The sequence below is a fragment of the Monodon monoceros genome, unplaced genomic scaffold (assembly GCF_005190385.1).
Source record: "Monodon monoceros isolate NGI ecotype Baffin Bay Population unplaced genomic scaffold, NGI_Narwhal_1 Super_Scaffold_12, whole genome shotgun sequence".
In the NCBI taxonomy this organism is placed as follows: Eukaryota; Metazoa; Chordata; class Mammalia; order Artiodactyla; family Monodontidae; genus Monodon; species Monodon monoceros.
Genome location: NW_021703768.1, coordinates 90,021,188 through 90,033,479, shown reverse-complemented (window position 1 = coordinate 90,033,479; position 12,292 = coordinate 90,021,188). Strand labels below are relative to the sequence as shown.

Here is a 12,292-nt window from a genome sequence, read left to right as displayed (position 1 = left end):
AAAATAAATACTAATAGTACTGGACTATAGCCCATTGAATAAAATAAGAACCCATGAGCTCACAAATAAATTGAAAATAAAAAGGAAAGCTCTTCCTTTTAGTATTAATAGAATACTAACTGATAATTATAGAAGCAATGATGGAATTAGAAAATCACCAATGGATCCTAAAACTAAAACATTAAAGTTTGATGAGGAACAGGATATTTACCTATTCTCAATGTATGTCCTACAAATTAGTTACTAATTTGAAAGGCAGAAAATGTAACAGTACAGTAAAGAAAATTAAAAGACACAACTTAAACAAGTGATCAAGAATAGCATCACCAATATGGGGACAAAGAGATGACAAGTGCCTTCTGACAGGATGCATTGAGGAAAACAGAAAATAACTACAGTGATATTCTAGCAAAATAAATTAGGTTAGATTACATAGATAGATCAGATAGATAAATAACCTAAAACTAATCATAAGGAAACAGACAAAATAAAATTGAGAGACTTTCTACAACAGAGGTCTGCACTCCTCAAAAATATCAACGTCAAGAAATCCAGAGAAAGGCTGAGGTCTGTTTCAGGTTAAGGAGACTAAAAGGACATGACAACTACAAGCAATACGTGATCCTAGGTTGGATTCTGGATTGGGAGGGGAAAAAGCAGTCTTTATTAAAAAACATTATTGAGACAATTGACAAAATTTGAATATAACCTGTGAACTAGATTGTAGTATTGCTAACGCTCCTGATTTGATAACTATCTTCTGCTTATCTAAGAAAACATCCTTATTTCTTAGGAAATAACACAATGAAGTACTGAGAGACAAAGAGACAAGATGCCTCCAGCTTACTCTCAAATGGTTCAGAAAAACACATATGGGAATCTAACTAGAGTCCCTTGGTATCCAGGGAAGATTGGTTTCAGGACCCCTGAAGATACCAGAATCTTTGGATGTCAAGTCATATAAAATGGTGTAGTAGTTGCATATAACCTACACACATCCTCTTGTATACAGGCATACCTCCAAGATACTGTGGGTTTGGTTCCAGACCACTGCAATAAAGCGAATATCACAATATTTTGGTTTCCCTGTACATATAAAAGTTATGTTTACGGTAGTCTATTAACTGTACAATAGCATTATGTCTAAAAAAATGTACACACCTTAGTTAAAAAATACTTTATATGTGGAGAAAAAAGAACCCTTGTGCACTGTTGGTGGGAATGTAAATTGGTACAGCCACTATGGAAAACAGTATGGAGAAGTCTCAAAAATTTAAAAAGAGAACTACCATATGACCCAGCAATTCCACTCCTGGGTATTGATCTGAAGAAAACAAAACCACGAATTTGAAAAGATACATGTACCCCCATGTTCACTGCAGCATTATTTACAATAGCCAAGATATGGAAGCAACCTAAGTATCCACAGATGGATCAATGAATAAAGAAAATGTGGTGGTGTGTGTGTGTGTATATATATGTGCGTATATATATATATATATATATATATATATATATATACATACGCACATATATATATATAATGGAATCCTATTCAGGCATATGAAAGAATGAAATCTTGTCATTTGTGAAAACACTGATGGAACTTGAGGACATATTTCTGATGAAATAAGCCAGACAGAAAAAGATAAATACTGTAATGATTTCACTTATATGTGGAAGCTAAAAAACAAAATGAATAAACATAATAAAACATAAACAGAGTCATAGATACAGAGAACAAACAGGTGGTTGCCAGAAGGGAGGGGGCTGGGAGGAGGAAAGAAATAGGTGAGGGAAATTAAGAGGTACAAACTTCCAGTTGCAAAATAAATGAGTCATGGGTATGAAATGTACAGTGTGGGGAATATAGTCAATAACTATGTAATATCTTTGCATGGTGCCATATCTAGACTTATCGTGATGATCAATTTGAAATGCACAGAAATATCGAATCACTATGCTGTATAACAGGAACTAACACAATGCTGTAGGTCAAATATACTTCAAAAACAAACAAACTTATAGAAAAAAGAGATCAGATCAATGGTTACTTCAGAGGTGAGGGTGGGAGAAGGAATTGAATGAAGACAGGCAAAAGGTAAACTTCCAGTTATAAAGATAAATAAGTACTAGGAATGTAATGTACAACACGATAAATATAATTAACACTGCTGTATGTTATATATGAAAGCTGTTAAGAGAGTCAAATCCTAAGAGTTCTCAGACAAGAGAAAATTGTTTTTTCTGTTTCTTTAATTTTGTATTTATATGAGGTGACAGATGTTCACTAAACTTGCTGAGATAATCTTTTCACGATGTATGTAAGTCAAATCACTATGCTGTATATCTTAAACCTACACAGTGCTGTATATCAATTATATCTCAATAAAACTGGAAGAAAACCAAAACAAAATAAAACTTTATTGCTAAAAATCAGCTAAGCATCGCTAGCCTTCAGCAAGTCATAATCCTTTTGCAATAGAAACAAAGATCACTGATCTCAGATCACCATAACAAATACATTAACAATGAAAAAGTCTGAAATATTGCTAGAATTACCAAAATGTGACACAGAGGCACAAAGTGAACAAATGCGGTTGGAAAAATGACACCAACAAACTTGCTCAACACAGGGCTGTGACAAATTTTCAATCTGTAAAAAACGTAGTATCTGTGAAACACAGTAAAATGAGGTATGCCTATAATTTAAATCACCTCCAGATTACTTATAATACACAATGTAAATGCTATGTAAATAGTGATAAATACAATGTAAATACTATGTGAGTAGCTGCCAGGCATGGCAAATTCAAGTTTTGCTATTTGAAACTTTCCAGATTGTTTTTTTCAATTATTTTCTGTCCACTGTTGGTTGAATCATCAGATATGGAACTGGTGAACTCAGAGGGCCAACCCTACAGGATATATAGGAGCCCCTCTCAAATACTATCATGCGACTCTATAAATTTGAAATGAAATGAAATTAAGCTATAAAATTAAAAAAAGGAGTATGTGTTGTCCCAAATAACTAGGACAGAATAAGCTTACAAACAAGAATAAAAATCAACATGAAAAGTTAGTGATGCCTGAGACTTCATCATCACTGATGATCTTTTCCGTATCAAAATCACCTGATACACAGGAATAGCAAGCTAGCTGCAACAGATTAAAGAATCCCTGAGAAGTAATGATGTAGAAGAGAAAGAACATAAACTACATTTTTAACAACCGATTCGAAATGAGGTAGAAGCTAGGGAGAGACACAGAGAGGATCCCAGTATCCTTCTAGGATTTTCCTTGGTATAAGCGAATCTTTTTTTTTAAAGGGGGCAAGTGACAAACTTAGGGGGGAAATGCAGTATATGAAAAATCCAAAATTTTATAAAGAGGGTACGTATGCCAATAAAACCAGGAAAGATTTTGTGTTTTCATGTAAGAACAAGACTGTCAAAATATAAAAAAGTAAAAACAAGAAAAATTACAGGAAACAATCATTAAAAAGAGTAAAATACATCATTCAGTTTTTGGCAAATCTAATAGACTTAAAAATTAGAACATGAGCAACATGAATAATATAATTAATAAAACTGGATTATTCCAAATATATCTAATATTAAAGCTTAAGAGGAGTCAGAGAACAGTTACAAAATGGATATTTTAGGCAAAAGATAACCTTAAAAACTCAAACTTAGTTTCTAATGGTCAAATTTATATAATAAAGTTAGTAAAAGCGAAATTAACCACCAAAGACTAAACAATTTTAAAAGTATACCAAACCAAATGTAAAAACAGTGTCCAAAACAACATATTGCTCTAAACTGTTTAAACAAAACTGAGAACACTACTCTAATTTACAAGGTGCAGAGTTACATTTGTCAAAACTCAAACTCTACAGTTAAGATTTATGTGTTGCACTGCATGTAAATTACACATCCATAAAAGCTAAACATAAAAAAAAATCCACAAAAACTGAGGTTTATAAAGTGAATATTTTGGCTTAGAATATAATTAAGTATTTAAGAAAAGTGGCACTGAGTAGGGGGTCCCCAAGTCCACTCCCAGATTTCACGACTTAAGAAAACTTACAGCACTAGACATATAGTCATACTCACAGCTTTGATTTATTATAGTGAAAAGATACAAAGAAAAATCAGCAAAGAGAAAAGGCACACAGGGCAGAGTCCACAGGAAACCAGGCACAAGCTTCTAAGAGTTCTCTCCCTGTGGATCACTCAGGATGAGTTAATTACTCCACCAGTGAATGGTGACAATACCTGAAATGCTGTCAACCCAGAAAGCTCACTAGAGACTCAGTGTCCAAGGTTTTTACCGGGGTCTGGTCATGCAGGCACCCTCTGTCTAGTACATAATATGATTCTAGACTCCCAGAAGGGAAACAAATGTTTAGCATACACTGCCTGTTTGTATAGTTTAAACACAGTGAGTCACTCATCATTTAAGAAATCCAAGTCCTCAGACACCAGCCAACAGCCAACTTTGCAAGCAAGATCTTTCTAAGGATAGCAGTTTCAGATCTGCTATGTTAACTCTTTTCAGCACAGGTATGATATTTGCAACTTACTCTATAACAATAGCAACAATAACAATATGGAAAGAGGAAAAAATAAGGCAAATGTGTCAAAATAATGACTGGTGAATCTGGTTGGGGGCCTTATGGGAGTTCTTTGTAGTATTCCTACAACTTTTAAGTTTGAAATTATTCCAAAATAAAAAGTAAATAAAATATTAATGGGGGTGGGGGGATTTTATCCCTAACAGAAGAATACTTTAAAATAATAAAATATTTAGAAATAACTTCAATAAAAACATGTATATTTACCATAAACTACAAAATTGTACTGAGAGATATGAAATATTTGAAAACAATTACATACCATGTTGCAGAATGCAAATATTCGATACCACAAAGATTTCGAGTAGTCCTATGTTCTTATGAGTTGTATGAACATCTGATTTTATCAGTTCAGAATACCCTTCCCCACTTCTTGTTGTAACAGGATACTTCTTCCCCATGGAGGACCCATTCACATGGTTCAGGCAAGGCTGACCCTGCCCCAAACCACTTTCCCCACATGATCATTTCCATCAAATTAACCAGGTCTCAGTGATTTCAGCTCCTTTAACTCTGGCCTCAGTAAACTGGCTCAGAGATAAGCGCCTAACCCAAAGTGGGTCAATTAGGTAAGGTATTAAGGAAAACTCCTCCTAATTGTTAGACCAAGAAGATCAGAGTCCTGGTTGTCTACGGCAGAGTCAAGGGACAGTATCCTGACGACATAATCTAAGTCCTCTGGATCCAACCTTACCTGAAGCTACCCTATCTCTGGAATTCTCAATGACAAAACTAACGTTTTTCTTTCCTTTTTTCTTTCTTTGCTTAAGCTAGTAAACTAGGTTTTTGCCTTTTATGATCAAGTGTCTTAACTAATATATAATTAAAATCCCAGGGGGATAGTTTTAGAAAAAAATACTAAAATTAATAAATAGGTAAAATTGATAAATAGGTGAAACAGGGTAGATGACCCTAAGAGTGACCATATTATATCTATGTAACTGAGTTTACGATCCAAGAAACATCATAAATCAATAAAAAAATAAATTATTCAGTAATAATCAGTGCTAGAAAAATTAGTTATTAAAAAAAAAAAGCCCCATCTCACATTCCCCAAAATTAATTTTCTGAAGCAGTCAAATGAAAGAGAAAGATACGAATACATACCTAGATTTTTTTCCAGCCACTGATGTCCTTCAATTAGTTGGTCAATTAAGGCAAAATAATGTGGAGCAGCTTCATCAGGCATAACCCAGCCACCTGTCACAATTTCAAACTGACCGTTTTCTAGTAAACTAGGGAGAAAATAACATAAGAGTTTACATTAACATATATAAGAAAAGTTCAAATAAAAATGTAAGACATCATAAACATTAGAGACAGCCTTTAAATGTAACCAGTATTCACACTAGTTGTTAATTTTTTTTTTTTTAACCAGTGGATGAATTTCAACTTTGGGACCCTGGTGATAAGGTGTCTTTAGTAAAGTATCTGCTCCTCCTGCCCTAGGCAAAGCCATGCAGGTCACTCTGCAAGTTCTATTTCATAAGGGTATAATCTCCCACACAACTTCAAAGATTCCTGATGTCAGCAGCCACGTCTGATTTACTTCTGGATCTGGCCGAGCACCTAGCAAATACCTGAGTATATGCTTGATGAATGTTAATTGGAGGATTGTCATTTTAAGCACAATATTTGTTTCATTACACCTATGCTGAAAAATCAGGACTTATTTTAGTACTTCTGACACTGATAAGTTAATCATGCAAACTACAAAAGTAATAAAAATAAAAGTAAAGCTAGTAAATATCACATGCTTCTGGGAATACAGAAAACATTATAAAGCACCCTGCTCCAGTCAATTATAATGTAGGCTATATAGTTTATCTTTCATTACTGAGCCAAAAGTTCTAACATTATCATTATCTGTTCATTGAGTGCTCTTTACCATAATACTACACAAAGTAACTAGACCACAGCCCTGGAGAACTAAATTGTTACAAGAAGATACCTTCCTCAGAGACAGAAAAAAATCATCAACTATTGGGCTTCCCTGGTGGCGCAGTGGTTGACAGTCCGCCTGCCGATGCAGGGGACACGGGTTCGTGCCCCGGTCTGGGAAGATCCCACATGCCGTGGAGCGGCTGGGCCCGTGAGCCATGGCCGCTGAACCTGCGCGTCTGGAGCCTGTGCTCCGCAACGGGAGAGGCCACAGCAGTGAGAGGCCCGCGTACCGCCAAAAAAAACCCAAAAAAACCACCAACTATTAAAAATTTGAAGAACTACCTGAGGAAGTGTAAATGTCAAGAACTTAAGCAAGTCTTTTAAGTGCCACAGACTTCTGAGTTTGCGACAAGGTGGTTTTGAAAACAATGTAAAATTTCAGAAGCAAAAGCAGTTTTAATAAGGATAAACATCACTGAATGCCTGTAGCTAACAGCCAAGCACCAAGCCAAATTTAGTTGAAACAGACCAGAGGCATAAAGAATAAACATTTTCCTACAAGGCATGTAACAAAGCCACAGCATTAACAGAACATCCAATTTTTTCAAACATATGCATGATCATAGAACCAATGACAGAGTGGATAATGGACACAATTTCTAAAAATGAATGAATACATGAATGATTTCCTTGTACAAAATAAAAAGATATTAACTACATCTGTATTACCATGGGGATCACCAAATAATACAATTTCATATGGAGAATATGATGGCTCATTATATAGTGTCTAAAGAAACTCCAATGTTCCAGTCAAACCTCAGATTCTCACAGGCCCACATCAAGAACTTGTAAGAAAGAAGCTGGAAATTTCTGAAAATTGTATTTCTTTAAGAACACAACTAAATCCAAGGCTATTTTGTCCCACTCTTACTGCCTATGGGACTTTGCTTACAGTTAGTTCTTCTTGTCTTTCTGGTGATTGCCTGATTTAGCTACACCCTGGAAGCCATGGACCAGTCCCACCCCTTATGCCTATGAGCAGTATTTCGAAGCCTGAGATGTCAGGACAGATTTGGGACTTAATCTCTAGTCATCAAATATAGAAACTTGACCTCCTTATCTCAGTATTCCAATAAACAGATCTTCTGGAAAATATCAGAAATAAATTGGTCAAAACAAATTCTTTGCTGCTCTTGAATAGAGAACAGAAACTATAAATTAAGTAATCTGAATATTAAATGGAAAAAAATCACTCCAATGATGGAATTTCTCACCTATATCAAGTTTTATTTTGCTACATATTCCCTGTTCCATAGGCATAAATGGCCTCCAAGAAACAGCCAACCAAGCAAAGAATGACACATATTATATTTCCTCAGCTCTATCTGTGAATAATTTATCCCTTCCCCCTCTGCATGATGCCTGAGATGCTACTGTGATCGTGTACAGAGTTCTTATCTGTACACAATGATTACTTTAAAGACTATCCTATCTATTACTATGGGGGAGACATGAAAGCCTCTCACTCATTAAAATGTTTTTCAGGATTTTCTTATCTATTCTCTCCTATCTTTCCCAACCTGGCTGATCCCAGCTGCCCTCATTTCTCAGCTCAAATAAAAGTCTCTGGGACACCCACAAAGTCTCTGGGCCACAGAGCCTAAATCAACACTCCCACTGTACCTCCACACTCTATCACACAATAGTATTTTTCACAAACCAGAATGGCCTTGTTCATTTACTGCTTCCTCTCCCTCCTCACCCCACCCACCATTATAACATAATCTCCAAGAGAGCAAGGACCAGGACATGTTTTGTTCACTTTTCCAGGCCCAGCACTGAGAAGCTTACTTGGCATTTAATGGGTACTCTCTGTTGTTAGATGAAGAGGGAATGAGTGAATGAGATTCTCAGTTTAAAATGAGTAGTAACATAAAGTTTGTTATTAGATGAAGTTCACAGACATATGCAAAATAAGTTGAAAAGGGAAGGGTCAGTTAAAAAGGAGTGTGAATAATATAGGTATAAAGTGACATGACCTGGAATATGATTCATGTAGGAGAAATGAACGGGGAGGGAGAGAGAGGAGATGCTTCATGAAGCATCAGTGGGAATCGAGAAATATCTTGACATAGAAGAAAGGATTAAAGTACGAATGACTTAGGGTTTTGATTCCAGGGGTCTAATGGGGTGGTGGTAATACACATAGACAGTGCAGTTCAGTTGAGAAGGGAATCATTTTTCAGTAATAAATGTAAACTTGGATAAGGCTATTTGATGTGACAGTGAGGCAGCCAAAAGGACCTAACTGAAAAAGAAAACTAAGTTTAGGGGAAAAGGCCAATATAAAATTAAGTTTTGGAGGAATGAAATAGAGAAGGATGGGAAGTCTGGAGAAAACAGTCAAAAGGAGAGTTAAGGAACAAGCAGAAGGACAATATAAGAGGAAATTGAGGTGAAAAGAAATGTTAAAGATAAAAAGGTCAAATCTGTGACTATGACCTGAGACATTCTAGAAAAGAGTAATGAGGCACAACCTGCACTTCTTGGTAAAAGGCATTTTTATAGTTTAAAAAGCTACCATATAACTGTGACTTACTCAGAAATGGACACATCAGTGGGTCAGAATATAAAGTTGAGAAATAAATTAAAAAATTTTATATTATTAAAATAGCCATTAAATTAGTGGGGAAGAATGGATTGCGGTTTGTTTACTTTTTTAATCTTCAGTCAGAGTGATTTAAAACAAACTCATAAGAAAGCCAAAATATTATGTCGTGGAAGCCAAAGGACTGATATTTGAAATGGCTCACACAGGTTTTTAATGAAAACTACATGAGGAGGTCACAAGAGGCATAAGTAATGTCATAATAGCAGGCCAGAAAGAACTTAGGTTTTAGTGTTTCTTAAGAAAGTTTCTCTAATCAGGTAGAACAAAAGGGAAGAAAATAGACAACATGATTTAAGATATGAAGCAATGTGACAATGAGTGGACACCTGGCCAAATAATCAGGTTAGTGAGTTCTCCTATTTCACTCAACTGCCTGTTCTCCCTAGTCTATACATATGAATGGTGAAAACCAGATTATAAACCAGACATTCTTACAGGCAGGAAGGTCAGGCTTGATATAAAATATTCACTGTGTTAGGCAAAAACACATGCCACTTGACCAGTTAAACAAACAAACAAAAAATACCCATGCACACATAAAAACTGCAGAAGTGCACACATTTGCCACGTTTACCCCTGATTTCTAGAACATATGTGATAAGCACTTAAGAAGCACCTGAAGAATGACAGGAAAACAAAATGGTCCAAATATACATGAGGAAAACACTGACCTAATGACTGAAAAGCACAGCCACCATCATCATCAGGTAGTGATAGGTACAAAAAGTAGGCCTGACAGTCTTACAGAAACAACACTCCAGGAAATACTGAGAAAAATATTTATAAGCAATAGCAGAAAAGCTATGTTAGCTTACAAAAGGTACCATATTTAAAATCACCATTGTTAGCAATACAAAATAAAATTAAGACAGACTGCAAGCTGTATATTCCACACCTTCGTAATTTTTTAAAAATCAGGTAATGGGAAACACCTATAGAAAAAGTTACTTAGAATAAGTACAGGTGCTTCCAAGTATTTCCACTCACTTAGTGCTCAACAAGCATGAATTGAGCTAGTTCTCTGCAATTGTCAGGGGAGTACAACAAGGACCTACTGTATGGCACAGGGGACTATAGTCAATATCTTTTAATAACCTATAATGGAAAAGAATCTGAAAAAGAGTATATATATATATATATATATATATATATATATATACACACACACACACACACACACACACACATATATATGCATAACTGAATCACTTTGCTGTGTATACCTGGAACTAACACAACATTGTAAATCAACTATACTTCAATAGAAGGTTGTTCGGGAAAAAAAGAAAATGGACATACTACTTATACTACTTTTAGGAGAGCAATGCCTATTGTTTTAATGATAAAAGTGAAAGGATGCAGAAAATTGTAAATAAAAGTTACCCAGATCTAATTCCCCAATAACAACCACTGTTCTAACTCTGAAAAAAAAAAAAAGGGAAGTACAAAATCAAAGAAGATGTGCCCACCTCATAGGGTCTATTGCTTAATTTCTACCAAGAGACGCTCTGGTTTCTGGCAAATTTTTTGCATGAATGCTCTTCCTAATATTTTCTAATAAACAAGAGATCCAGAAACAAATGAAAAGACTGGGAAAGAGAGGGAGAGAAAGAAGTATATACGTGCAGCAAATCCATAAAACAGGAAAACAGGCACTAACTTTCACAATTCACAACACCCTTATTTTACTTTTTTAATTGGTTGATTTGTAAGCCATTATGTACTTCTCTGTTTCTACAATTTCTCTGCTTGAGAATCTGATATAAAAAACTTAAGAAAATACTGATCAAAATTAAGCTGAGCATATCTGTCACAGCTCACTTTGCCCAAGATCCAGAATTTACATTTATGAATTTACTTGCCAAGCACAAGAAGTTGCGAATCATTTTCTCTGAGTGTCACTTTTTCCCCTATGTAGACACATCACACATTTGAAATTTAGTCACACACAGAAGGACAGTCTCAAAGAGCTTTTTTCCCTAATGGGAAAATTGTTACAGATAACTTAGTAGCAAACAATGCATTATTTAGCAAGCTTCAAAGAATCACAAATTAACTTCACATGAGAAAACGAGTTGAATTTGTATGGGGAAATATGAAATAATACAAGATGATGTATGGTGATTCATTCTTAAATAAAAAATTAGTTAAATGGAAAATTTAAAAAGATGGAGGCTCTCAATGAATCAATTAATAGGCTAAAAGCATTTGCTCATCAGATTATCTGACTCGTATGCCTTTCGTGGGGAATATCTAATAAGAGAGTAAAAATAAGATGTTTTAAAAACCACTCACATAATAATTGGGGAAACTGATCATATACCTCTGAGTATTATAGACACCCATCTTTAGAGAGTATACGAGGGACAGATGACCAATGAGTCATCTCCTCATTTCTTCCTCACTTCATTCCAGCCATACCCTTTCTTTGAGCTTGCAGTCCATGCTCTCTGTCTGGAATGTTTTTCCTCCCAGTATTTACCTCACTGGCTCATAGCGGATCTATCAGGAGCCTTCTCTGGCCACCACACTCCACCCAAACCCCACCTAAGTTGTTATCTTTCATAAAATCCAAAACTTTTCTTTCATAGCATTTATCACAAAATTTAATAACACATCTGCATGTTTACTGTCTTTGTCCCTCAATAGACTGTAAGCTCATGAAGGCAGGAATCATATCTGTTTTGCTCGCCATTTAAATCTGGGCGTTCCTACTAGAAAAGGGTACCAACAACCCAAAAGAAAAGCAAACAAAAGATATGAAGCAGATATTTCAGAAATAACTAGCTCCTGAAAATGAAAAGAAGTTTAATATCACTCATGAGGAAATGCAAATTAAAACTTCAGTGAGATCAAAAAGTTGTGTAACATGTGATGTCAAGGATATTTACAAATAGGTATTGTTACTTAAGGCTGGCAATAACTATCAAATTTTAAAATGCATATATACTTTTATCTATGCTCATTAAAATGAAGTCAGAAAATACATAAAAATAAATAAAAGCACTGTACAGTCAGCCCTACATATCCACAGGTTCTGCATCCACAAATTCAATCAACTTCTGAAGGAAAATTTTAAAAAGAAAAATATTTCCAGA

At 35.1% G+C, this 12,292-nt stretch overlaps 1 protein-coding gene across 1 annotated transcript in view; it reads right to left on the bottom strand.

Annotated features, from left to right (window-relative positions):
* MAN2A1 (mannosidase alpha class 2A member 1) overlaps nucleotides 1–12,292 on the bottom strand; it is a 159,785-nt gene that overhangs the window by 89,878 nt on the left and 57,615 nt on the right. Inside the window, exon 5 of the mRNA XM_029218227.1 lies at nucleotides 5,744–5,871. Within this exon, the coding sequence (XP_029074060.1) occupies nucleotides 5,744–5,871 (128 nt within the window). The remainder of the gene's footprint in view (nucleotides 1–5,743; nucleotides 5,872–12,292) is intronic.